The sequence below is a fragment of the Excalfactoria chinensis genome, chromosome 2 (assembly GCF_039878825.1).
Source record: "Excalfactoria chinensis isolate bCotChi1 chromosome 2, bCotChi1.hap2, whole genome shotgun sequence".
NCBI classification, from domain to species: domain Eukaryota; kingdom Metazoa; phylum Chordata; class Aves; order Galliformes; family Phasianidae; genus Excalfactoria; species Excalfactoria chinensis.
In genome coordinates, this window is record NC_092826.1 from 96,421,055 (window position 1) to 96,447,848 (window position 26,794).

General features: G+C 41.6%; 1 protein-coding gene across 2 annotated transcripts in view; it reads left to right on the forward strand.

The window, feature by feature from the left end:
* Positions 1-1,740: 1,740 nt before the first annotated feature.
* Positions 1,741-26,794, forward strand: part of BMPER (BMP binding endothelial regulator) — a 145,873-nt gene continuing 120,819 nt past the window's right edge. Inside the window, exons 1-3 of one of the 2 annotated variants that reach the window (XM_072327292.1) lie at positions 1,741-2,008; positions 3,688-3,773; positions 24,120-24,219. In XM_072327292.1, the coding sequence (XP_072183393.1) occupies positions 1,963-2,008; positions 3,688-3,773; positions 24,120-24,219 (232 nt within the window). In that variant the 5' untranslated portion in view covers positions 1,741-1,962. Of the gene's footprint in view, positions 2,009-2,786; positions 2,946-3,687; positions 3,774-24,119; positions 24,220-26,794 lie in introns of those variants that run through there. The other variant, XM_072327291.1, reaches the window with a different exon arrangement.

Sequence of the window (26,794 nt, forward strand, 5' to 3'; positions counted from 1 at the left end):
TGGAGCTGCTTAATGTGACATTACTACAAGAAAAAACACAGGCCACTGATGTGACAGACTTTGGAGAAAGGTTAAGGGAAATGTAAAAAGCTGAGCCAAAACTCATACTGTAGCACTGAATGTGTGAAACTGTAGGTAGGAGGATTGGGATGGCACGGTTCCCTCCTGTGCTGGATTTCACTTTGTGAGAGATTAAAATTAGAGAGTGATTCCCCACAGTGTGTCACCACCACCGATGCCAGGAAGCACCGGAACTGCTCCCAACCATGAGCACTTCCCCTGTTCCATGATGAGAGGTAGGTGGGGAGCTGAGCCCTCAGCAAGCTACTCTGCCCAGCACCTGATAGCCTGTGGATGAGGAAGCATGCTGTGCCATCAGCAGGTGCATCTAACCATGAAGGACAGGGCAAACTCCTCACCCCAACGCTGCAGCAAACAGCACAGATCCAGCGAGCTCAAGCCATGGAGCACTCCAAGTATTTTCACCATGCAGATGCAGTTGCAGAGGTAAGTTTGGGGCCAGTCAGTGTGTTGGGGATGCTGCAGCAAATCCCTGTGTATTGCTGCACAACTGCCCTGCCTTAGGTATGATTACATGCACTTGCAAACTGAATGAGGGACGGCAGGAGTAGAGTGTGAAGCTCACTTGCTGTCCCTTCTTGTCTTCATTTGACCGATGCAAACCTTTTGCATTTGTAGAGTATTTTTATCAGCTCCCTGCTGTTATTTGGATGCCTGATTGCTATTTGACGCTCTGATGATTTGTATGTTTCTCACACCAGGCAGCATTAATACTTAATGAATTTTCGACCATCACAAAGAGAAGGCTCAATGCACACAGTGATATAAGTACTCTCCTGAGGGAGTTGTCACTTAGGAAATTATTGGAGCTGATTTTTACTTATTTATTTATTTTCCTGTGGCTTTTTGCTCTAGAAGGACTGTAGCTGTGCTGGAACTAGGAAAAGGGATGCACAGCCACTGAGTGCAGAATGAGAAGTAAAAAAGAACCAGTTTGCCAAAAGGTTCAGTATATCTTTCCAGTGGAAAAAAAAACCATTTGGATAAGTGAGAATCTCTTCTGGAGCAGTGTGTAATATGTACCTCTACAGGCTCATTTATCTGTGAAAAAAAGGGAATTGTGAATCACTTCCCAGAATGAATACATTAAAGTTTCATGCATTATAATTACGCACTGCTCCCAATTTTATTTCCATGGAATACAACATTTCCTTGTTTTTCCTTATAGCTGCTTCCTTTAATAGCATCAAATTTATCGTATATGTCGACTCAGTTCAACCTGTCCAGACTGATATTATGTGATAGGAAAAGAAACTGGCTTTCTTTTCTCACGGGGAGGGATCTTGCTAGCTATTTCGACAGGCTTACAAATACAGATAGCTATGGTCCCATCACAGGACAGGTTGGTTTCCCAACTATAAAGGTGGGTGACGGCATTGCAAGTGAGGTGTGGGCATCCTGAATCACACAATGGTGCTTGCAGGCTTCCAGCAGTCTGCTGGGCTTCATTCTAACAACGAACACGCAAATCCAACCGTCTTGCGTCCGACTTGGGAAGTAAATGCCCTTAAAGAAAAAGCAGTCCTGTGCTGCCTGCACCTGATTTGCCGTTGCCGTCAGCTGTTTGGAAACAACAGCTCGCAATTCACCCCCCACCCCCACCCCCAGAGAAAGACCGTGCAAACGCGAATGAATCCGAAAGCACCTTTCAGCTTTGGCACCAGAGCCGTTTATTTCTGCGACCGCGCGCTTCTCCCCGGTGAAACAGCACCGTGGAAGAAAAACGAGTTGCAAAGTAAACCCGGAAAAATCTCCGCGTAGCAGAAGGGTCGCACCGTCAGGGCAGCTACGCGTGCAAGAAGCTCAGCTTCGGTGCGTGCCCTTAGCTCACGCCGTGCCCGCGTCTAGAACAGCGACCTGCGGAAGGAACCGCAAAGGGGGATGGAAGACCAGAACCTACCGGGCACGGACGGACTCGGCAGCGCAGGTCTGGGCAGGGCGCCGGGAGGTGGGACGCCCGGGGCAGCCCCGGCTCCGGCTGCCGGAGTTCTGCTGCGCCGAAAGGAGCGGCCCCGGCAGCGCAGAGGGGAAAGGGCGAGGGGAGGAAGGGAGATCAGCCAGACCGGCCGGGCGGCAGCCGGGGAGCAGAGCCCCGCAGCCGATCCCCCGCCTGTCCCTCTCGTCTTTCCTCCTCCTCTTCCCGCTCACTGTTCCCAAGCACGAATGGCACTGCCACGAGCTGTCGGGCCCGCCGAAGGCAACGGGCTCTCCCTGCCTGAGTACCTGCGTTTGCGCGAACAGCGGACCCCTCCGAGGAGCCAAGCTTCCTCCCCTCCCGGCCCTCTTTTACCTTTCCTCCTCCTCTGCTCCTCGCCTCGCTCCCGTTCCCCGCCCCGCCCGCAGCCCCCGACGCCGCTTTGGCCCGGGCGGTGCTGGCGGGGCCGGGAGGGAGTGGCTGGGCACCTCCCGGCGGGGAAGCGGGGTCCGGGCTGGCAGCGCGGCCGCGTGTGTGCGCCGGGGGGAGGCGGCGTGGGGCCGGGGGGTGCTGGAGGAGGGACTATGGGAGAGAGGAAGGTATAAGAAGGGATGCGGGCAGGGGAGGGGGGTGATGGAAAGAGGGGGTGCGGGGCTGAGGGGCTGGCGCTGACAGCTGCTTTCCCCGCACCGGCAGTCCCCTCCCCGGGGTGGGACTCCCCGGCGGGCCGGCATCTCCCTTCCTCCCCCCGGCCCCCCCTCGTAACCCAGGGCCGGGGGTCGGCGCGGGCTCCGGCGTCCCGCAGGCAGCGGCACCCGCGGCGCGCAGCCCGGGACCATGCCGCGGCCCGGCGGGAGCCCGGCGGGGACACCCGGCCTCGTCCCGGCCGCTGCCGTCCTCCTGGGCGCCCTCTGTCTCCCCGGGGCACCGGCCTCCTCCCTGCTCACAGGTAAGGGCCGGGGCTGCGGGAGCGAGGGCGGGTTCGGGGCAGGTGAATGGAGGAGATGGGTTCCCCCCCTTCCATTTTTCTTACTTTATAAAAAAAAATATATTATTATTTTGATTTTTCCCCTCAAAGATTATTTTTTATTGCTCTCTGGGGCGCTCAGGGAAACGCGAATCAATTTCTAGCACGAGTGGGAAGTGATTCCAACATGACACAATGCTGACTAATAGGGCCATAAAGGGATACCTAATTCGATTCCATCTGACAGTCAGCCTGCTTGTGTCCACTCTGTCGCCAATTGGCTGTCAGGCGCCAGGAGGATGCTCAGTTTAACGCCTATGCCAGGCTCCTGGTCCAACACCCAGCGTGCAGTGGACAGCTTTGCACTGATTTCAACAAGCTCTGGATCTGTCATTACAGAAGTGTCCTGCATTGTTTGGAGTACTCATTATTCCCTACACGTCATCCAAGAAAAGAAAAAGCATCCTTCTCGGCTATAAGTGGGACACAAAGCAAGTTGGGTCTGTGCCACCTATAAAGGGACAGTCCCTTCTCCGCTCCTTTTGGCATACTCAGCTGCTCAAAACGGACAAATTGGGGCAAAACTTAAAGCTGAAGGCTAGGAATGGAGCAGGGGTTGAGACTGACAGGTCATCACCCAAAACCAGCTGGGGGAATCGATATACATCAATATTTTTTATTTTATTTTATTTTATTTTATTTTATTTTTTTATCTTTCTTTCAGGATCCATTGCAAAATGTGAAAATGAAGGGGAAATTCTGCAGATACCGTTTATCACAGACAACCCTTGTATAATGTGTGTTTGCCTGGTAAGTTTGGATTTCAGATAATAAGAACATTCAGGCCTGTGCTAAAAGTAACAGAACAAAGAGTGGAATATTTTATGTAATGAAACCTCAGGTACTTTTGTTGCCTTTACGTAACATGGGGTTATCTCGGCACCAAGCTAATGGAAAGAAACCCAATCCTTGATCTGGCAGTGGTTTGACTTTAAAACTCTCGGGCACAAAGTTAGACATGACTTTAACATGTCATTGCAAAATTGCGTGTAGTGGGTGAATTTGGAGCTGCTTTCAGGAATCAGTGATGTGCACGAAACCCTGTGGGTGTAGCTCAGCCAAGGGGGTGACAAGCAGGGGTAGGAAATGCTTCTGCTTTGAGCTTCCATGTGGTTGGCTTCCCCTGGCACAAGGATGAGAGGTGGAGGTTGCAAGGTGCTGTACACACTGGGATCAGAAGACAGCAAAGGCACAAGGGATGCTTGTATTGGTGCTTTGCTCCAGGTTGGCACTGTGTACCCTGCTGGGGATGCAGCAGTTAATAACATCTTGCGCCAATACATGTTTTGGGGAGAAACATTCCCTTTCCTTGTAACTTTACTTCGGAGTTGAGCATTTTGGGAGCAATTCAGCTGGACACGCCAAGGCTTAGGGGTTATTGAAAAACAGTTATTCTAAATAAAACTTTGCACAACATACTTAAGAGAAAGCCATAAACCTTAATGTGCTGTTGCATGCAAAGGGAAGCGTAGACCAGCAAGTGCTATGCTTTATGTTTTGGAAGTTACTGAGTAGCGGAATGCACAGAATGTTTTCTACTTTAGGAACAAAATCTCAAGGCCCCCCCCCCCACTTCTATTACTGCTATAAATCTGATTAGCATTAGTCTGTGCTATTATAAACCTATAAAAGACTTAAAGAATTGTTTCAGGCTGAGTTTTAGAAGGCAATTTTGGCAACTGTAGGAACCTGATCTTAAGCCCATTGAGTTTGATGTATGTCACGCTGACTTCAGTAAATTTAAAGTGAGGCCCAACGATAACTTTTTAGCTAATAGTGATAAAGAATAAGTTATTGATTCTTCTGAACAGAGTGGTGTGGGGAAAGGAGGAGCATGGGATGTGGTGAGTCAAGAAATCAAAGGGAAAACAAAAAAGACACGAAGCTGTGTTTTATCATGGATCACCTTCCCAAATATGTCTGCCACCACTCTTGCTAATGGAAGTTGGTGTTAACCAGCGAGGAAGCAATTTATCTGTGAAGGAGCAGAAGTTCAGTCTTGGACATGAGGGCAATAATGCAGGGTAAAATACTTATATTTATAGATCTCTCTAGACCTTGGCTTATTAAATCAATGAGCACCCTTTTAGTGTGTGAACATGAAGAAGTGCAAAAAACACTGGATGTAAGAACTCTAAATCTTTGCAGTTACTAGGTTATACTTCAGAGAAATGGCAAATGGGGGCACTTGGTTCCCTTCAGTGGAAGGAGGATACCACATTCCCTTAGTATGGATGCCTAGCAACTTACTGCATTGGATATACTCTGTTTCATTTCTGCCAAAGGGTAAATGTGATCTCTCTTTCTTGAGTGGGAAGCCAGGAGGCCTGGTAGAGGAGAAGGAAACTAGTGCAGAGATACTGACTTTGATGCTTCACAGCATCCTAAGCAGTGACTTACTGGACAGGTGGTTGCTGAAATCTTTGTTCAGGCCTTACCACAAAGGAAAAGATCGATTTTAGGAGGTCTGGGTAGATCAGCAACAAAAGATGTGAAATGGTGATTTGTGACCAGGAGGGAAAAGAGAGCCAGGTTTCCTTCCACCCAAATACAAATATCAGTTGTTTAATAGTGATCCAGTGAGGAACTTTGTCTGGAAGACTGATCATCCTCTACAAGGGTAAACCGGATCTATGTCCATATCCTAAGATGAGAGCAACTTAGAAGAAAACTTAATCAGCTGTTCCAAGAAAGAATTGCTGTCCAGACAAAACAGACTATTTGACAAAAAACATTGTCTTAAGACCAAGAAGAAAGCAGGTAACTGAAATATTGGATTAAATGATGACAGGTTTCCCCTATCAGTGATGCGTTTCTATAGCTGCAAGCCATATAAGTTATGGAAATCTGAATGGTTCAGGGAAGAATTGGAGTATTTAAATAAAAATTGGAGCATTTAAATAAAATCTTTCCATGTCTTTCCCATCTCACTAAGTGAGAAGACTGAACTGAAATGCTGGAACCAAATCACCGAGTGTTTTACACTCTGCAAACAAACTGACTCTGCAGGTCATGTCCTGCAGTGCATGGGTTTGCATCCTTGCAAGGCAAAGGATGAGCAAGGCAGTCTTCATCCCACAGTCTCTCTTAATGGGTTGAATAGGTTGGGAAGGCAGAGGAAGACGTAGTACTCTGAGAGCAAATGTAGCAGATTCTAGAAACTCATAGGTCATGAATAAGTTGCCATAATGCAACAAAGGTTCTAAAGAACAATTACAAATGCAATTTCTCATACAACAATGAGAAGCCTTGCTAGAATGTCCAAAACCCAAAAGTTCTCTATTCTCACTGATTGTAGGAGACTGAGCAGGCTGATTTTTGTGATAGGAATATGAACAAAGTAAATAGTGTAGACACAGACTTCTGTGGGTGCTGCTTCACTAAAGCTTGTAGGTCCCATCTGAGAGTTATTGGTAACACAAAACCCTGAACACCGAGGATCTTCTGGAGGCAGCCAGGTGCAGCTACCAACAGAGATGAGTTCATTCATAAGCATCTGCTGTAACATGTGGAAAGAGAAGTGGTGGTGATAAGGGAATTCAGAGTGGGGGACATGTGCTGGAGATTTCATAAGCTGCACATAGTAAATCATTCATTTCTAAAGTACAGGTAATGTTTTTCTAATAAAAAGGCTTCGTGTCCACCATGAGATAACACTATAGTGGACTTCTTCACTTGTCATATTGAAATGTAGTGGAATGCACAGAACTGTCGTGGTGCTTGCCCCCTCATATAAGGGAACAGAGGTCAGAATGGGAGCAGAACAAGGCACTGCAGATAATGCTGGATGTTGCCTTTGTGGTGCTTTCAAGTGATAATAAGATCGGAAGTACTCTTTAGTTATGATACGCAATTCAGCACAGAAGTAATGGGGTGAAATTCTGTGGCTAGTGATAGAGGATATCAGGACAAGATGGTCCTGTGATCCTTCTGTTGTTAAACTGCTATGAATAAGCCTTAGAAGTATTTTCTGGTAGGGAAGATGAGAACTAATAAAGTCACTGTAAGCTTTAAATTCTACTTACAGCTAATAAACTTCTCTTTACTTTTACCTGTTGGATGTGATTACTCTTTATGGTAAGTTTTGACAAGATCAAAATCTACAGGCCCCAATGTTATAATCTATAAGTCTTAGCTTTATTATCATAACAACGCCCATTAAAACTGGTCATTTTAAACATCTGTAAGGCAGTAGTTTCAAAGTGAGCTTTTACAGTTGCACTTCAGCGCTGTTGTATTGCTGTCCATCTAATCATCTCTAAGCACTTAATAAACATGAATGAATTTGATATCCAAAGAAATGATCATTAATTACAGCTGACTGCAAGGAGTGAGCTTTTTTTTTTTTTTTCTTTCTTTCTTTCTTTTTTCTTTTTTTTGCTTTCAGAGAAAAACATCAAAGTCAAAGAGAGATTGTAGTTTACCCACAAGCAATTTCTTGTAGGACTGTGATGAAAGCTTAGGTCTCCTAACTCTTCATTAATGGTTTGGCTACAGAACTATCCACTTTCACTTCACTTGCACTTGATGAGAGTGTATGGGTAAATTCGAGGTAAAAATATATAACATTAATACTATTCATAATGGAATTATATTGATTCAGCTTAAGAAACTGATTCATTATTCAAGGTATTAAATGCTTTAAGATCTCTTGGGGTTATATCTAGGCTTCCTAATGCAAAAATTCTCCTCTATAATACTCTCACAAATCTGCGTAAACACGTTTATTTCAATCCAGAGGAAGGTTTTATACAATTTTTAAGTTTTGGGGGGACCCAAACATATCACATCTTCAGACACAGACTTAAATATTTCAGATGTAAATGTATTATTTCCAGGGTTGCAGAGGCTTGAGTGAATTGGTCTTATATAGAAACAGAACTTCATAAATGTAAAAATTTACCACACTTTGGTAAGTTTAGGTCTTTTTGTAGTGCAGATATGTTCTGAGGATTTTGAAATGTCAAGAGGAAAATGCTATTAATGGAGAATTGGGGGAACATTTGATTACATTTCTTTTATATGGGTGTGAGCATATAAAATAGGCATGGAATATTTTAAGTTCAAGTTTGGTACAGTACAGTAAATGACCAAGTGCAAAAGAGTTTTTGTTGGTACAGCTTTTTGGCTGGAAGATATCTAAAACTCAAAATAGAAGTGGTCTCACACCTGATATTATAGCATTTGCCTTCAAGAAATATACTTGTGTGGAAAAGACATAAAAATGCTATAGTCCGACTGAAATGGGTGAAAGGAGAGCCTGTGTATAATTTTAGGATGAAAATATAAAAACCTCCCAGTATAGACTTAGCCTGAATTAAACTCTGAGTGCTAACAATTGTGAAGGTGAGATGAACTCGGGGGTGACAGTGCTGATGGGTGGTGGTGAGGAGAGTTGTGCCATTTTGGGCTCATATATCATCATCTATGTGAACCCTGAGCATCTTGCCAGAAGCAAGCAGGCATCCAAGAATAACCTATTCATTGGCCAGTGGTGGATGTACGTAATTTTAAAATGAGTGGATCAAAAATGCCAATTGAAAGAGATAGGTGAGAAGCCAGGAAGTGCAAGGTAATAGATAAGTGCACCTTAGCTAGTGATATCCTGCAGATCACAAGAGCATATCTCAGCTTGGCAGGAAATCACTCTTATTTTGTCAGGAAGGGCTGTATTTTATTTTCCTAAATACTTTAGAACAAAGTGGGTTGTGTCAAGAAACAGCTGATAAAAGCCAGTGGTGATCTTGACAAGCCACATCTAAATCAGTGCCATTCCCCTTACTTTTTTCTCTCTTCCCTCATGCCTGAGCCTCAAATTTGCCAAGTGCACCTGAGGAGTGGTAATCGTATGTCTCAACCTTTTATCGCCTAAATCCAGAACAGAAGGAAATAAATGTGAGCCAGAAAGTGTAACTGAGTGTTGGAAACATGAGAAAAGTTTGGAGACAGGAGCCCAAGAAACTAGAAATCAGAGTTTTGCTTGGCATAAGTTTTATTCAGCTAGAAACATCATTCTGTAGTTTAAATTTCCGCTTTTAAATCCAAATGTGCAATGTAGAATTTGACCTTTGCTCATAAAAAATTATGTTAAATTTTTCATTGTAAGGTCTAGTGTTCTACCTAGCTTGAACCAATTGAGTACAGAAACCAAGTGCAACAAAGCAAAAATGGAAGAAAGAACCTCTGTCCTGATTCTCCTTGTTCCCATTAAGATCCAACTCCACGTTGTAGGCAAGAAAGCTGCTAGATTTGCTGAGATTCTTTACCTATAGCATAGCTGATTTCTGTGGCACAATATGCAATTCAAAAGTGCACAGCTAGCCCGAGAGCAAGTGTTTGACACATGTTCAGTGAAGATGGCAGTGTTTTCGTACATCAGGATTCAATTGTTGTTGCGTCAAGGTATAATGCAGCCCAGATGACTTTCAGTGGAGAAGTGCATATTAAAAAAAAAAAAAATAAAAAAAAAATCATCAAACAATTCTTTCATACCTACTTTATTTAATATAATTTCAATAGTTTACATACATCAACTGGAGAATCTACCAAGATTGCATCTTCTTTCAATTTAAACACTCTTGGTCTCTATTACTGCATAATATAATCAGCTTTCTTTTCACCCACAAAAATAACAAACAAAAAGACAAAAAAAAATAAAAAAAAAAAAGCCTAAGATACAGTAGTGTGCTGGTAGTTTTCAACCCCGTATTACTGCAAAAGAGAACATTGTTTTGATCAGTGTTTGAAGGGTTCCTGGAACACAAACATGCCCCAACATGATGAAAGCTTTATTAGTTTTTATCCGATTTAAAAAAAGATACAGATGTATATGACATCTTTTAAATGAGGAGGAAAAAAAATTCAGGGCCAAAAACAAACCCAGAAAACAAAAACCAGTTAAAACTCTATGTCTGGTGCAACTTGCAGTCCAATACGTCCTTCCTTAGGGAGACCAAGGAACAGCAGGAGTAGATGACAATAGTTTTACAGGTGCAAAGTGAATTGATTGAAGAGCCAAAGCAGGTTAATTATCTGTTACACAGGTGATTGCTTTGATAGGGTCTCCAAAAAATAATTCAGGTAGATTCCGCTCTTAACTAATGCAGTACCTGTGCATAAGGTGAGACTTTGATTTGAGAATGAAACATAAGTAGATGATGGCAGAAGATGGTGATTCTGACTTGTTGCTCTAGGTTTACAACAGCAGTGTTGAGGCAGTGTTCAAGTCAGCCTAGTCTTGTATACAGATAGGGCCACCCTGGCCAAGTAGCACCATGTGTAACATCTCCAGGTAATTTTCACTTCTGAGGAACAAATACGGGTTGAATAGCAGCATGTTGGGTCTGTGCCATCTGTGGCTCTTTTGAAGTCCACTTGCTGCACATCACATCTCAGAGGAGTCCCACAGCCTGCAGGCTAGATTCCTCTCAGATCAAAAAGTGCTGTGCTGCCATCAGTCCCACTTTGAGCAGGAGCCCGGCCCAGTGTTCCTCTGCTGGCATTTCTGATTTCAGCAAAGCTCAGTTAGAAGTGGGCCCAGCTGCTGATGCGTGTCCAGCTAGAGGAGCAGGCCAGGGATACTACAAAGAAAAATCTCTCAAAACCCTCCACACTGTGGGTGAGATTTATACATCCATAAGTAGGTATTTGTGCCCTCAGCTCATAATCTTTATCATGACATTCATTTTGGAGACACAGTGTGCAGTCATATGTGAAAGCTTGAGATTAAGCCTTTCTGGAAATCTGCAGGCTTGAAGAAGCTATTTCATGGTGTTCTCAGACCACATGGGCTAGTGAGGAAATCACTACTTGTGCATTTCTAACATAGAGTCAGCTGTATCGAGCAAGCAGACATGCACACAGTGCTGAAATGATTATAGTTCTTGGCAGAACCCTCCTGGAAGAGTGCTGGTGATATGTCACTGCAATAACGATGAAGACCCAATACACCAAGTATGGAAATGAGATTCTCGTTGGCGTAATTAATGGATCAGAGAGCTCAAATACAAAAGAACATACTTAAATTGTATAAATAATATGGAGAAAAGTACGAAGGGCACAAAAATACCATAAACTAAATGGAAAAATGTAATATAATTTGCAAATGTATTTGGAATGTATCTACAATAAGTGCAAAATGGATCAGTCTAAGTTAAGGCACTTTTTTATTGCCAATAAGAAAAACATTATTAAAGAGCTGGTCCAATATCAAAATGGCATTTTAAAAGCATACAGTTACCTGTATATAGTTTTTATTAGCTTTCAAGTTTCTTCCATTGAGTTGTTAACAGTCTTCTTAAGAATTATGGTCCTGTAAGTGAATGGTTCACAGTGTCAGTATTTCTGGTGTTCTGCTTTGTGCTGCTATATAAAAATAGATATTTTTCCCCCACAAAATATCTGGCTTTATATTCTCATCATTTTTTAATAGGAATTTTTGAGGGAAGAAAAATATTAACCAACAACCAAAAAATCAAATGAAAATGCAATCTTTATTATATTGAGCTTATGGTCAAATAAAAGGCCATTATGGAAAAAAAAAAAAAAAAAACAACAAGAAAATGACAACCAAAAACAAAACCAACAATATTGTATAAAACCTTTTACCTGTAAAACTACTATTAAAATGACTATTGTGCTGGTACTTGCTCATGGTATACCTAGTAACTGCTGTAATTACTTCCTCTGAGACCTCTTGTCCTCTTCATCACATGCATTAAGCTGCAGCTAAAAAACCTCTAGTTTGACCACTTGTCAGATTTAGCTTTGTGCACCATTTTGCATCCATCTGAATCAGGTGCTGAGCTCTCTAAGTGGAACATGAGCCTCACCCCTTCTTGCCCTTCTGTCATCCTCAGGAGTTGTACTTTCTGAGTAGTTCTGTAGTTTTATTATTATTTTTGTCTGTTCATCCTCTTTGAATTCTTTTTCAGGGTTTTGTGATAAGATGGCATTTAGGAAATGGATGAAAAAGATCTGGCATTTTCACTGACCAACGGAGGTCCCAGTTTTTGGAGTACCAATTTTAAATAAACATATTCTCAAAGCTGCAGTGTTAAAGACTGAATCAGATTTAACTCTGCCTTAGAGAGCTGCATGTACACACCTTCTCTCATGTAGCTGAGATGTTACGTGGGGCATGGAAGCAGCAGCTCTGCACTCCTCCTTGCCCAGGAGGATGCATACTGATGTGTCCTAGGGTTCTGTCCAGGAAGAAGAGATTTCTGACAGCTAATTGGTTAAAAGTGTGCTTGTTCCTGGCCTGTTTATGTTCAATTATATTCAAAGAATCATTAAGGTTGGAGTTATATATTACATATATATATTGCTGTCATCTAGTCCTTCTATCAACCCATCCCCACCATGCCTATTAAAACATGTCCCTCAGTGCCACATCTACATAGAGTCATACATTTGCATGTGATTTTCTGTTTTATCTTATGAGTTCTCCTTTGCTGTCTGAGTGGCTTTATGCAACTGAGGCATCTTCTGCAAAAGAGCTGACAAAGCAGGCTCTAAGGCTTTGTTAAGATTTGATGGTGCCATTTAGTAAAGCACCTCCACGTTGTGCTGCTTGGGAATGACTGGAGCAGGAAGGAACTGGGTAGTGTGGCTGAATAAAATTATGTTGACAGGCAGAATGAAGAGCTTTTAGTCCGTAAAGCAAGGGGTGGTGGATGAGTGGTTTATAAAAGCAGTAGGTAAAAAAAAAAAAAGGCTGCATAATTAAAATTACACATTACAGTGTTTTCAGAGTGGCAGTGCAAGAAGCCTTTCCAACAGAAGTGTGCTTTGGGCCTAGTGTATCTGTGATCTAAACATGTTAAGCATTTCTGGAGGAACTTGCTGATGTGGATATATGAGAAGTAGCATCGTGCACTAATACTGAACCAGAGCTTGTTTGACAAGAAAACATTGAGGAAATAGAAGAAGCATGCAATTTGTATAACTTCTGGAAAAATATCTGTGTATGTCCAATTTAACTTGGCAAAGTTTCCTAATCCTCAAGCAAAATCTCAAAAATCAATCTGTAGTGGAAATTAAAAATAATATCTGGAATTCTAGGCCATGGTACTGAAAAATTCGAGCGGTTTTATGTACATGTTGTTACAAGAGGGGTGTGTTTTTGGTGCCTAAGTCTGTATATAATCATTTTAGTATAGAATTTATATCTTTGATATTATCAGGTTTCTTGGCATAATTAAACCAATCCACATATGGAAACATACAAAGGTGGGAGCCAAAAAGGGAAAACTAAAGCAAATCATCTACAACGAAAGGGAGGTTCACTGGAAGCTATCCAGCTGGAGAGATGAGTAGGCAGCCCCAGTCTGTTTGCTGGGCATTGCCTCTTCCACACAAGACAGCACATCAGATACTGTTCCCGTTCAAGAATTGAGGTTAACCCACTGGATACTGCTTAGACTGGTCTGTTGTCTCAAGCAGTCTCTAACTGTCTTATCTCCTCCACTGAGAAGACAACTCAGAACAGGATTTCTTACAGTCATTATGCTGAGCAGAGAGATGATGGGCGGTACTGAGTGCAAGGCTGGACCCTGAACCCCTCTCTGTTTAAGGGCTGAGTACCTCATTCTTTGCCATTCAGAGTTCACTGATGTGACCTGCAGTCAGTCACTAATGGATGACTGGAGCACCTCCTCTTGTGTCGTACAGCTTAATAATTTGAGACTGTGAAAGACAAACAGCTTGTTCTAAAGTACATCAGGAGCAATTGATGCAGAGATTATGGTTAAGAAATTTCCTAGTCTTCTCTAGGCTAGAGAAGTGTGGACACAATGGAAGAAATGTTGCTTCACTTCCAACCCAGACTGGGCTATAACTTGGTGACGAGGGCCTTCTCTTATTGCAGAATAAGGTACAGTTAATAAAATCTTAAATTTCTAAAACCTCAAGAGGATGCTTTTCAGTTTTCTTCAGTTCAGCTTCAGGTTCTCATTTTTACATGGCACTTAAATCTCTCACCATAAAGAGCCCTGCTTATAGTGAAGGTGTGAAACCTTTGGGGTTTGGACCATCTTTTCCCCTCCCTTGTGATTTTCCTCCTGGCTGCCTGGGTAGCAGTGCTGCTGCCTGAGTTCTTGCTTTTCAAAGGGAACAGTGCCGTCCCACACAATGAAGTCATCTGTGGCTGCATTTCTTAGCACTTCAGACTTCCAGCCAGTCATAATCCCTTTCCTGACATTTGAGTCTCATTAATTGGGTTAACAAGATGCTATCTGCACTCCATACTTATGTAAATATAATCTGCTAGCAAAGATCTTAATGGCACCTGATATATCACACTGCTTTTATTACATCTATCAAGAGGTACCACTGCAGGAATCACTTCCAAAACAGGTTGTGTTCTTTGTCCCATGGGGCTCCTTATAAGCCATAAGAAACGCTGGTGGTCAAGGCCAACTGTTCAGATGCCTTTAAAGTGTCCCACTGGTGACTGAAAATCACTTTGTCAAGATGACAAATGACTTGCACATACCCCATTCACCTCATAGCTTCACTCTAATGTCAGCTCCATTTACTCATCAGAAACTTTTTTTTTCTTTTTCTTTTTTTCACTTCCAGCAGTACAAGAAGGAAGGCATGAGGGGGACATACACTAAGAAAAAATCTGCATCTATTGATCTGTTCAATGTGTTATTATATTCAAGATTCACCAGCTTTGGACATTCCCAGATCTGTTTGTATATAAATGTGCAAAACAGAAAGAAGGGAATTTGCTGTTCAGAAGTGAGAACTGTCCCCGCAGGGAAAAAATTAGGCAAAAACTTGTTTTAACCACTGGATTTTTCAAGCAGAAAGTGGTTGTTCAATATTAGTTTCTTATTTTGGACAGCAAACTTCTTTCCAGAGCCACATTTAAAAATAGCTGTTTAATTAACTGGGTCTACCCAGTACACAGGGCACTGTACATGTGTCTGCTCTGAGGAGCGCAGCACATACCTCTGAACTCATGTGGGTGGTTTAATTGATGGCAATGGTATTGTTATATGGCTGAGTAAGCAGGGCTGTGAGTGAGGGCTGCAACATCTCGCCCAAAAGCAGCAAGGGCCAGGCCGCAAAATATGGTCAAAGTCAGCAAAAGGACTGCAAAAGTGACTTTGACAGCTTTGACTTTTTGTTTCCTCTCAGTGACTTCTATATCACTTTTGCTCAGTTCACAAGTCAAAACGTGCTTTTTCTCCTAGTAACTGCAGCATTGTCTGAAGCTTAGAAAGTCAAAATCCAAAGCCAATTTGGACACAACAAAGGGGAGCTTATACCACGGTCTTAGAGCAGTAAACGTTTGCGTCCATCAGAATTATGAGTGGATCTAAAGCAGAAACTCATAGAAAAGAGATATGTCATATAAAACATCATTGTGGCATATTTTTCCCGTGGCCTCATCTTCTCTCACTAGCACCAACTGGGTGAAGATATTCCCAAATGTTGATAGTGCACAACAGCTGTAGCAGTAAGGAATGAGCTTCATGATCTGAAGGCAGCAGAAAAAGACCCTGAAAGCTCTCACCCACTGTGGACAAGTCTTGGCCAAAATGCTGTTTATTTCTGAGTAACTTTTTTTTCTTTCCCAAATAACAGCACTATGTAGCATAGGCAAGATCACGTGAGAAAACAAATGCTGGGTCAGTGCTCAGCTTACATACAAGTTCATTAAAACACCAGTGTCCTGAGGCTTTTTGCCTACATAATTTTATAATAGAGAACAGACTCCTGTTGCTTTCATTTGGGCTACTATTCTTCTTTCGTTGTTGTTCCTCAAGCATTTTGGTCCTGTTTCAAAACTTGCTTCAATTAAATGAAGAGGGTTTTTTTTGGTGCTTTCCAGTTTGAAAGTGAAGTTTCTTGAAGTCCTCTGGATTAGGAATCTAGGATTGACAGGGATTTTCCTGATAAAATTACATTAAAAAATAAATTGTAGATTGAAAATTTGGAAGAAAACAGAAAACCCTTCCCTTCCCTCCCCTCCCCATCCAAGATCTCCTGTTGCTGCTTCTGGCATGCATCACATCTTTGAGGATACTGTATCATGAGAAAACTGTCACTTGGTGATGTATTAGGGTAATATATCATGAGAGCATCGTTTCTTTAGAGGATATGGGCAGTAAAAGACATGATTCTGGCCAGACAGAGCAGCAGGGGACCTTGCTTTTTTTTCTTCCCTTTTCTTTAATCTAGCTCAGTTTTTGTGTTGTACAGAAGTGAATTTCTTCATGGGATATGACTTGTTGCAAAGTTAGGAGGCCCATTGGGCTTTTTAAAGTCTTTAAGAAGTACATTGCCTCAAGGGCTGCTTTGTTCAATGTTTTTAGAACAGGCTCAAACCCAAGACCGGTATATTTGCCACTATCTAAATCTCCTGTGTGAAGGCTGAGTAAGCAGACTTCAGACACAGAAGGTAATAAAGATACAACGACAGCTAACTATTGTTTGGACAACATACATTTGTAGATATAGCCCATCAAAATATGATGAAGTCATTTTTACAGAGTATCAGTCCACGCACCTCTTTAAAATAATTTTCAAATGAAGTTTTAATTTACATCCATAGAAAAGATATGACCGTCAGTCAGTATTCAGCTTGCAAAAGATACAGTGAACTCATCAAAAAATAGTAATTTGGAGCTGATAGACTCAGATTTTGATGTGGATTTTTTGTTTTGCTTTGTTTTTTTCCTTCCAGTTTTTGTGATTTTTCATTTATCTTATTGGCAATAAGTCTGCTGGACAATTATGTATATGTAGACTATAGAACCAGGATGGAAATAGTTAATAAAAATAAGTAGCATGTTGTTGGAGGCTCTTTTGATTAAACTAGGTTAGTGTTCATTTTTGAGACAGGGCAAAGCATGACATGGTGGACAAGTTTTCTTGGCTGATCTGAGTAACTGGGAATGTCTGGCAAGGGGCAAAGCATGAGCTCAGTGGGACACAACCCTTTCTAGCAGTGCAATACATGTATACACCAGGAGCTTTAAAATAAACAGGTATTGCCTGCAACTACTCTTTTTCTTAGGTATTTACGTCAGCTTTATCTGGCTTTCATAATTAATATGAGTTCCTTATGGACAAAATACAAATATATGTATATATATATTGTTAAAAACACAGAAAAGGGAAAATAAAGGTGTGAATTTAAAATGCATACACATTGTGAAGTGCAAAGGTCCTTTATAAGAACCCCAGAGTGTACTCCTCCTATGAATTCTGACTCGTGGAAAACTATGGGTTCTGTTTTGGACAGTAGTGCAAACTGCTGGGAAACTCTGAAGATTGCATCTTTATTGATAGAAGAACATCCCACACTGTTGTCTTGACACTTGAAGAGTTTTGCCTTTAGATGTATAGTTAATGAGCTCTAACACTAGGTGACACTTATAGGTGGAGGTGGAAACAGAGAGATGGAGAGCAAGGAGGTCTAGATGCTGTTCTGGCTTTCCTTCTGACTTAAAATGCAGTTGTGGTCATTTAATCCAACTGTGTCAGCTTTGTCAACAAGCACACTGGAGCAGGGCCCTGCTCCTGCAATGTGCTCAGGCAGTGTTTGATCTTACAGGACTCCAATTCCAGCTACAATCTATGCAGTTTCATTAATGCAAGCAAATGTAAGGGGAAAATACTTTTTCACCATGTGAAAGTGTAGCAGCCTGCTGTCAGGGAACATCAGGATTGAAGCGAGCCACAGAGGTCACTTTCCTCATGCTGGTAAACATCATGAAGCACACTGGAAAAAAAAAATCTGTTCAGTCTAGAAGGGGTTGTGAATGATGTGTCCTGAATGATTTGCACATACTAATGTGTTTGTCTCAATGGTGAGAAATACCCATTTGCAGTGAAATTTGGTGTCATTTTTCAGCAGGACCTTTGCTTTAATCCCATTTCCTAGGGAGTCAGTGGTTGGTAACACCACAGAGAGCTGCAGCCCTCTCCCTGCTCTATGTGTGCAGTGTCCTAGTGCTTTAAACTAAAGCAGATAAACCAAAGAGGTTACAAGGATGAGCAAGTGAATCAGTGGCTACCGTACACACTGCTATAAAAAGGAGAAGGATGCTCTGTCATCTGCACTGACATATTTTGTTCCTGATGAAATGCTGTCATTTGCATCTGCCTAATGCAATTTGTGCTGAAGTCATAGTTGTGTTGTACTGTAGGCAGGGCTGGAAGTACTGCAGCACGTGTTTTGTTGCACCCTTCTGAAGAGATCCATTAAAATGGAGGATGTGCTTATATTTAATAAAGCTTCTCTCTCTGTATGGTGAAGCGTGTGCCTTTGTGTTTGTGAGTTTACGTGGGTAAACAAAAAGAATGGTATCGTTTTACAGAAGGTGGTTACTGTTTCATAGAGGAATATTTTTCTACCCCTTGCTTAAAAGACCATCTAGCATGGTAGACCATTTTTTGTTTTAGCAAGGAAATTTGGTCTTGCGCAACAAACAAACAAACAAACAAAAACAACCTGGATAATTGTAAGGAACAAGGGAAATTGGACTTTCTTCTCACTGTCCTTGACAGTGGTCTGAAATGCCTGCCAACAGCTCTCCCTGAGGCCACACCACACAGCTCCTGCTCAGGTGGTGAAATGATCCCTGCAGACAGCAGGTTCCCCAGTGCTTCACAGGTCTTGCCTGCTAGGTCAGCTACCCCAGTTGCAGGGACGTTTGCAGATCAGCCCTGAGATGTGAAATTCCAGGCAAGAGTGCCAAAAGAACGGGGGTAGTATTTTCAGAAAGTGCCTCAGGATTTGTCTAAAGCATGAGTTATGCGCGTGCCCGAGCTTGTTCTCGAGTTCAAGCTGGCACAGTACTGGGGCTGTCTGCATGTAATGGGTGCAGAGCCCGTGCTCCCCAGCTTTGTTGAAGCTGTGGCCAGTGTTGGCCCTGTGCCTTGTGTGGGGTGAGCATGGCTCTGTGGGCACTGTGATGCTGCCCTGGCCATTTGCGGTGCATGGCAGAGCTGGCGGCATGAGGCTGCGGCCTGCTCCAATCCTGCTGCAGCCCGCACTGTGCCTCACGGTGCCAAAGTGACTGAAGCGTTCAGGCCTCCTTCATTTTAAATGGCTCTTTCTTCACACTTGGAAAGCCCCATCCCAAATTCCCGGGGGGTAGATTTCAACACTGTTTGAATATTGTTATTGTTTTGGAGGGTTATTCTTCTTGCAGGAGCTTCGGGATGCTCTGGAATGCTGTGGGAAGGGTACCATAAGTGTTACTGATGAGCATACTAATGGTACTGTGATGAGTAATGGTCAAAAGTGAAGAGTTTCAGGATTAGCCATTAATGGTAGCTCTTCTACCAGATCTGTTCCTGTTGCTTTTACAACAAGCTCTCTATCACTTCCTTCAGTTAAACGAAAATTTAAGCAGCGTTTTCCCTATTCAGTATGAACACTCAATATCCTCAGGATATCAGAAACACAGTTCTAGTCGCCTAAACACATTTACAAAAAAGGAATAAGGAAAAAAAAAAAAAAAAAAAAAAGAAAAAGAGAGAGAGACGAAAACCTTGAATTTCACAGTGGAAATTTAGCCCCCTGAGAATCCACATCTGCAAGGTCTTCCGCAGTCGGCTGACAGCCAAGGCCGGGGCTTGCAGTACTGCTGACGGGTGCAGCCCTGAAGAAACGAAACGGACTCACAGTTTTTATCTCTTCCAAGCCACATCCAGGTTGAAAAGAGCCATCCTCCTGGTGGCTGCTGTGAGCCGGCTGGAGCCCAGTGGGGAACCCTGTAAAAGTTGGCTGCAGCTTCCAAGCTGTGGTTTGGCACATATCCTCTCTAACATCTTTGCCAAATATTCAGATTTATTTTTAGGGTTTGGGTTTTTTTTTTATTTTTTGTTTTTTGTTTTGGGTTGTTTCTGTTTTATCTATTTATTTATTTATTTATTTTACTATTCATGTTGGCATATTATTTAACTGTGGTTTATAGTTTAATGCCTTTAGTTTGATATATTTTGTCACTAGACAGGACTATTTTGTGCAGAGGTCTTTGTTGGAAGGTAAAAATATGAGGTGTATGTGGAAGTTGAACAAACTATGTTGAGAAGAGATCGCAATAAAGGTAACATGAAGCAGCAGCAACACCAGTTGCCCTGGTTAATATGCCTCTTTTGTATGGGAATTTTACATCACCTTTGCAAGCCAGGTTCCAGAAGAGACCTTTGGTTCCCATTGGCAGTGTGTGGGAGAGGGGAGAAATGCGGGCACCTGACAAAACTTCCTGGTCTTCTGCCAGATGCACTGAAGCACAACTTCTCCACTGTTGGGTTCTGTAAGCACAGGAGAGGGGCTTGGGGTGATGGTGCAGCACATCCCTATATTTTCTCTTCTGAAGGAGCCTCAGATTCCAGAGCCCTTCACTGGGTGCTCATTGGGAGTTGCATCAGCTGTGGCAGCATTGTTCTGGATCAGCCTGACCTCTTTTAGAAAATACATACTTATCCAACACTAATAAAAACCTTAGCTGAGCTCTTGCGACGTTCTCTTTTGTGTGTGTGTGTGCCTGAGCGCTAAATTAAAAAAATAGGAAAAAAAATAAAAATAAAAATCCCAGATGTGAAACTATAAACCATCTGTTTAAAATAACTATTGTGCGGGACTATAATTAAAAGTTATTTATTATGAATCTTGGGATCCTATTATGGATTTTGACTGACTCCCAGGTTTCTGATTTAGCAAATGGTTTATGTATTTATGAGCCATGTGTCTCTTCCGCACTTTTTGGTGCCAGAGTGCATGTCCTTTAAACAAAAGGAAAAAATCCCCTACCCTCCCATAACTGCTGGCTTCTGAATGTTGCCGTCTAAGAAGTTTTTTCTTAAGAACAGCAAAAATCAAAGTATCTGAGAGCTTTCAACAACTCCGGGGGCGCTGTTGACAACACAGATGGAGGTTCGGTAATACAATGCTCCTGCATGCAGCTACTTAGCAACATTGAAAATGTATGGTTGGGACAAGCAGTGAAATGTTATGATTATGGAGGGGGGATGCATTTGGAAGGAAAATATTTGTTTCTGAAGTTCATTTGCTCTTGCACCCCGCTTTGCCCTTGTGAAATAGGAGGGAAGGAGGCAACAAAATTGAAACAAACAGATGGGCAGTATGCATTAAGAACAGTGTTTTGGATGACAGTGTGAAAAATAGCTGCTGGTGACAATTGTTCTTTGTTTTATCCTTGTACTTTTACACCCTGTGGGCCTGGGAGATCTGCAGTGGATAATGCCTGACTGCAATAGACTAAACAATGATTTACCAGACCTGTTTTATCTGCTGCTGCTGTCCTATGCTAGATCAGCACAGTATTAACCCTTTCCTCCACATCTTCTGGCCTATTTTTTTCCACATTTTGCCATCTGACACAGCCAGTTTCTGACCTCCCTGGGGCTTGCCTGCAACACCAGCTGCAGAGGAGGAACATCGCCTTTGCAAATCTCATTCTGCTTCAGGGCTTGGCTGCCTTTCTCCTTGTGGCAAAGGACTGGCTCTGCTTACCTGGGGCACGAGGTGGTCCTGTAGGCAGGAGGCTGCAGCCTCTTCTTCAAAGGACAAAGATGATCTTACTCTTCTCTTTCTTTCTTTTTTTTTTTTTTTTTTTCCTTCTTCGAATAGCTACTTAACATAAAACAGCCCTTGGTCTCTTTGCCAGGTCATGAACTCCAAACTCTTCCATCTATAGCTAGGTTATGACTCACACTCAGTTTTTCTTTCTTGTTCCAGTTACTTGATCCTCACCTGTAGTGAAGTTCATGAGTTTGGGCTTTAACCACTAGTTTTGCTGATGAAAAGGGGAGTGAGATCCAAATTTAGTTATACTCCTCGATTGTCTCAATAGCACCAAATTTGTTATTAACAGAGATTTCTTATTTAAGTGACCTAGGCCAAAGTTAGGAACAGTATCTAGCAAGCATCTTCTATTTAAGTATGTGTGTTGGGATCATCCTTAGGAGGATTGCCTGTAAAGGAATGATCATGTCAGGGTACACTGGAGGGCAGGGCAGAGAAGTTCATGCTTGGGGGAGAGGGGGAGAAGCTGGCTTAAAAGTTGGGCTGCCGGGGGCATTTGCCCCTTGAGTATGGCCTCAAACCTGTTGGTTTTCAAGGAGTATTTGGACAGTGCTCTCAGACATACGGTTTAAATTTTGGGTGGTCCATTGCGGAGCCAGGATTTGGATGATCCTTGTGGGTCCCTCCCAGCTCAGCTCAGGGCATTCTGGGAATGAAGGGTCAAAAAGCTATGCAGATCTCTTTTACTCCTTTTCATCCTCAGTAGTCATTCCTTCCTCAGGGACTGTGAGTGGCAGCTGCCTGCCAAGACCCATAACAGGGGTTCTTCTAGGTTGGCCTTGTGAGACACAACATGCCATACATCCAGTGAGTCCATGATGTGTCTAGGTCAGTCATGTTCTCCAAAGGAACATACTGCACAATGGATTTTGCTCTTCCCTCAAACTCACTTTCAACATGCAGAAGACTGTCCTGCCACTACACTTTTTAATTCTTGCACTGAACAAAATTTTGCTAAAGATATTCGGATCTTATCAGAACCCTTCAAAATATAGTGTATGTAGATGATTCAGTAAAGTTGTTTTTGCTGTCTTTTAGCAGATTGAATTAAAGCAAAGTCAGAGGCCCTATGTTCACCTAAAGAAAAGTAGAATTTCACCCTGTGCACTAAAAAGAAGTTGCTGAGGCAGTCTTGCCGATGCAGCTGTTTGTGCTAACCCAGAACTGGAGCATTCTCACAAATTCATCCTAACTGGACTGTTTAAATTGCATTTATGTTTGCTCTGCAATGCTGGAGGAATGCAAAGACACCAGCATGTATTGGTGACTAGCAGTGACCTGTCTCTTCACAGTAGCTCATGTCACTGCAGCTGCATTTCAGCTGAGCAGCAATTTAGCCAGATCCTCACTTACTGATTTCACAGTGTCTTGGCTGGAGTTATTCCTCATTTACACTGATAAGATTGAAGAGCCTTTATAGCTCCCATCAGATCAGGCAGTGACTTTGAAGAAAATAAACCTCTTATTTTAGACAAAGGGCTGGAGTGTAATAAAAGCTGTGTGTTATCCTCCACTGGCACCTTGAATGAGGCCACAGGGAGGAAAAGAAAAGAACTGGAAAGCATGGTTTAGTTTTATGATTTACATTTTTTTGTCCTTTGATTTTTTTGCTCTCTAATTAAGTCATAAGGTTGGGTGAGGTAGGTGCTTGCATTGACCAATTTCCACCTGTGTCTCTTAATGAACTGAGCTACTAATTACAGGCAAAGGTCACTTCAGAGGGCTAATTTCAGTTAGGAATTTCAATTATCAAAATTTGACTGAAAAAAAAAAAAAAAAAACAACAACAAAAAAATACACCCAAAAGTATTTGTTTTCTGCCTTTATTTAAAGTTAGGGTTAACCAGAGTGGTTGACCCTACAGGGTAGAGTCAGGCTATAAATGGAACGCTTTTTCTGCTTATCGTCACACAACCTATATTGACAGTCCTTAATATGATCAGTGTGCTCTTTGGCATTTGTCATTACTGTCTCTTTGCTGTAGAAAGATGACACTGTAATGTACAGTAATTCCACTTGCTTGTAATATTTCATTGATTCTGAGTATTTTGGGGAGAAAGAGATAAATCCTAGTATTTTCTTTCGTAGTACATAACAATCTTTTTTGAAAGACTCCATCATAGTTGGGTAATACTGGTAGGTAAAAATGATTTTAGTGCTGCTAGAGTGTTTAGTTTTCTCTAAATATGCAAGCTCTTCCTCAGATGTCTGTCTTATGTCAGTATGAAAAATGACTCCTAAACTGTGTGGTTCATGGGGCAACACTTCAGGTCCTCAAGGATATTTTAATAAGCACATCATGTAGATAGCTGTCTGTTTAAATAAAGTAGATTTATTCAACAGGGCACATTTTCTGTACTATTATGTGTTGCAGTCATGAATTATTGTCCCAGTAAACAGTATTTACTCATGCTTCTGGACAATCCAGACAATCTTCTGTTGCAGTCCTTCAAGAGTGGAGAGTGTTTTTAATTACTTAGTTTATACACAATATCATTTATTTATTTATTTTCCAGAACAAGGAAGTGACATGCAGAAGAGAGAAGTGTCCCCTGCTTTCCAAGGAATGTGCTCTTGTCATTAAGCAAAGAGGAGCTTGCTGTGAACGTTGCAAAGGTGTGGTGCTCTTCCTGTTTTTTTTTTTTTTCTCTTTTAAAAAGTGTTATCTGTTCAAATCTATATTGCCAGAGATGGGACAAAGTCTCTCAGCTAGTCACCAAAAGCTTTGAAAGGACAGTAGCCACAAGTGTAATTCATACGTTTAAAAAGCTGGTGAAGATAACAAAAATTCATATATTCATTCTATGATTGTTAGTTCCTGTGCAATGACAGTCCTCTAGAAATACGTCTTGATTGTACTTCACTGGTATGTTGTCAGTCTTTTGAGTGGTATCTCCTGTTCTAACTTTTTCTATTGGAAATACTTTACATCAAAGTCAGTCTGCTTACTGTAATACATCCATAAGAATTTCTTTAACTTCCCACGTGGTTGGACATAGCAGGAATAATCCTTGCTATTAATAAAAAACATAGTAACTATCCATGTCTATTACTATTTTTCCCAGTACTAGAAACAAATAAGTGAATTTCTATTCATTTTACTAAATATTTCTTGGTTCAAATAATAATGACACTTCTGTTAAAGCCAAAGTGGGTTACACTCTAAACACTTTGTATGGTGACCAACACTGTATTATCAAAGCTCTACAGAAAGAGCTAATTATCAGACATAAGATAATAAATTAATTGTTTAAAATGCATGGTATCCAGTTATTATACGTGCACATGTGAAAAGTGCGAAAATAGATTAAGCTGAAAAAGTCTTCTTTCTAATTCTAATTCAGTAAGTTATACAGTGATTGTGCTGAGAGATTGCTGATGCAGCCCATGAGGTGGAGAATGAGGGATTCAGACTGCTTCACTTTTCCTGTCTTTTTCTGTGTTGTTTAATTCCCCAGTGGTGTTATAGTGGCTTTAGAAGAGAGATGTGGTAGGATAAATTGTTGGGAAATGTGAGCGTTTATTGCCTTCCCAGAGGAAATACAAATGCAGAACAGGTTACATTGAAATTCAGACAGAAGAAACATGATGGATATATGTTTTTCCTGAATGACTGCAGAATTGTGCTAGCTGATCTTCATTCGGGCTGCAAGTTTAGAATAGGTTTGGCAAGCCGAAGTCTGAAGATTTGTCCAAGACTGATACTTAGAAGAAAAGAAAATAAAATGGAAAAAAAAAGAAAAAGAAAAAGAAAGCATTACTGAAAAGAGAATTTGTGGTTAAAGTTTTCACGCAAGTTAAATGTAATTTATTTATTTTGTCAAATCTTATTTAGTGTCAGATTTAAAGCAAAAATATCCTAATTTTAGTTTGATTGCACTAGAGGTTAATTCTCCATTTTGGTAAAGGGATGTGTAGCCGTTCAGCTTCCTGAAAGCTGTATATGTATGCACATTCATGGATACAAATTGATTCTGCACTAAAAAAAGAAAGTTAATGTTTCAAAGATGAGGATACAAACATTTGCGTGAATAAATATTATTATTACATTGAAATTTTAATTCAGATTCCTTCTTAGATTTTGTTATTAGCCTGAATTGAGGTGAATATTACATTATATGTTATTAATGGACCTGAGACTGACATCTGCAGGCTGGTATGTTTGATGTTTCTAACAGGATAATTAATAAAAGTGTTCAAAAAATAGAATTAAGAGACACATAGGTAACTAAATGGGAAGAACACTGTCTTATAAAACTGCTGGAGTCTTTCGAAGGGGTCAGATAAGTACATGGACAGAGAGATCCAGCTGATATCTTCCTGGAATTCTATTAGGTACCCAACAAGATTTCCCATCAAATTCTCCTACAGGAACTAGGCAGACCCAAGTTTGTAGATAAACTTTTCTCATTAGCAAATGACAGTTGGTGACAATAAGCAATTGCTTTTGTAATGAAAAAAGGTTACCAGCAGTTTCTTCATGTTTCACGACTTGTCAAGATGCTCAAAATAATCTAGCAGAGCGTGAAGTAACAGATAGATTGTTGATACTATAGTGTAGCATGAGAGCAGAACTGGTTGTGAGAAGCTGTAGAAGGTTCTTAAGAAATTGGCGACTGGTTACAAAATGGCAGAGGAAATTGATGTCATCAGGGAGGAGGTGGGAGGTGCTTGGCTAGAAGGATGCTCAATCTGGTTCAAGACAGCAGTTTCTATGTACTTAAGATGCAAGGACAGCTTTAAATTTTGGAATTAAAAAAAAACCAAAACACAAAACACCAAAAGGCTCTTGAGGGCCTAAACTTGCAAAAGAAATGCTGAAGTACCGAATACTTTTTTCTTTCTGAAAGGTAAAGTGAAAAGTAAAGCTAACTATACATTTGTGTAACCGCATCAGTCTCCTGTGTAACTGCATCAGTCTCAATGCCATGCATTTTCATTGGGATGTTCTGGTGCCATAGAAAGAGACCGATGGAACCACCTCCCTGTGGAAGCTGCTTGCTTTCCTACTCTTCTGAATGCTGCTAGAATTCCCTTTCTTTTCTGTGCAAAAATCTAGAATAAGTGTCCTGTGGAAAGCACTTGGGGAATGAAGGATGTGCACACCAGCCTGGCTGTGAGGCTTTTCAGCCCTCTTTGGTATCCCATCAGCTCCCTTTGGTGTCCTCGTAGATCTCCAAAACTCTTAGTG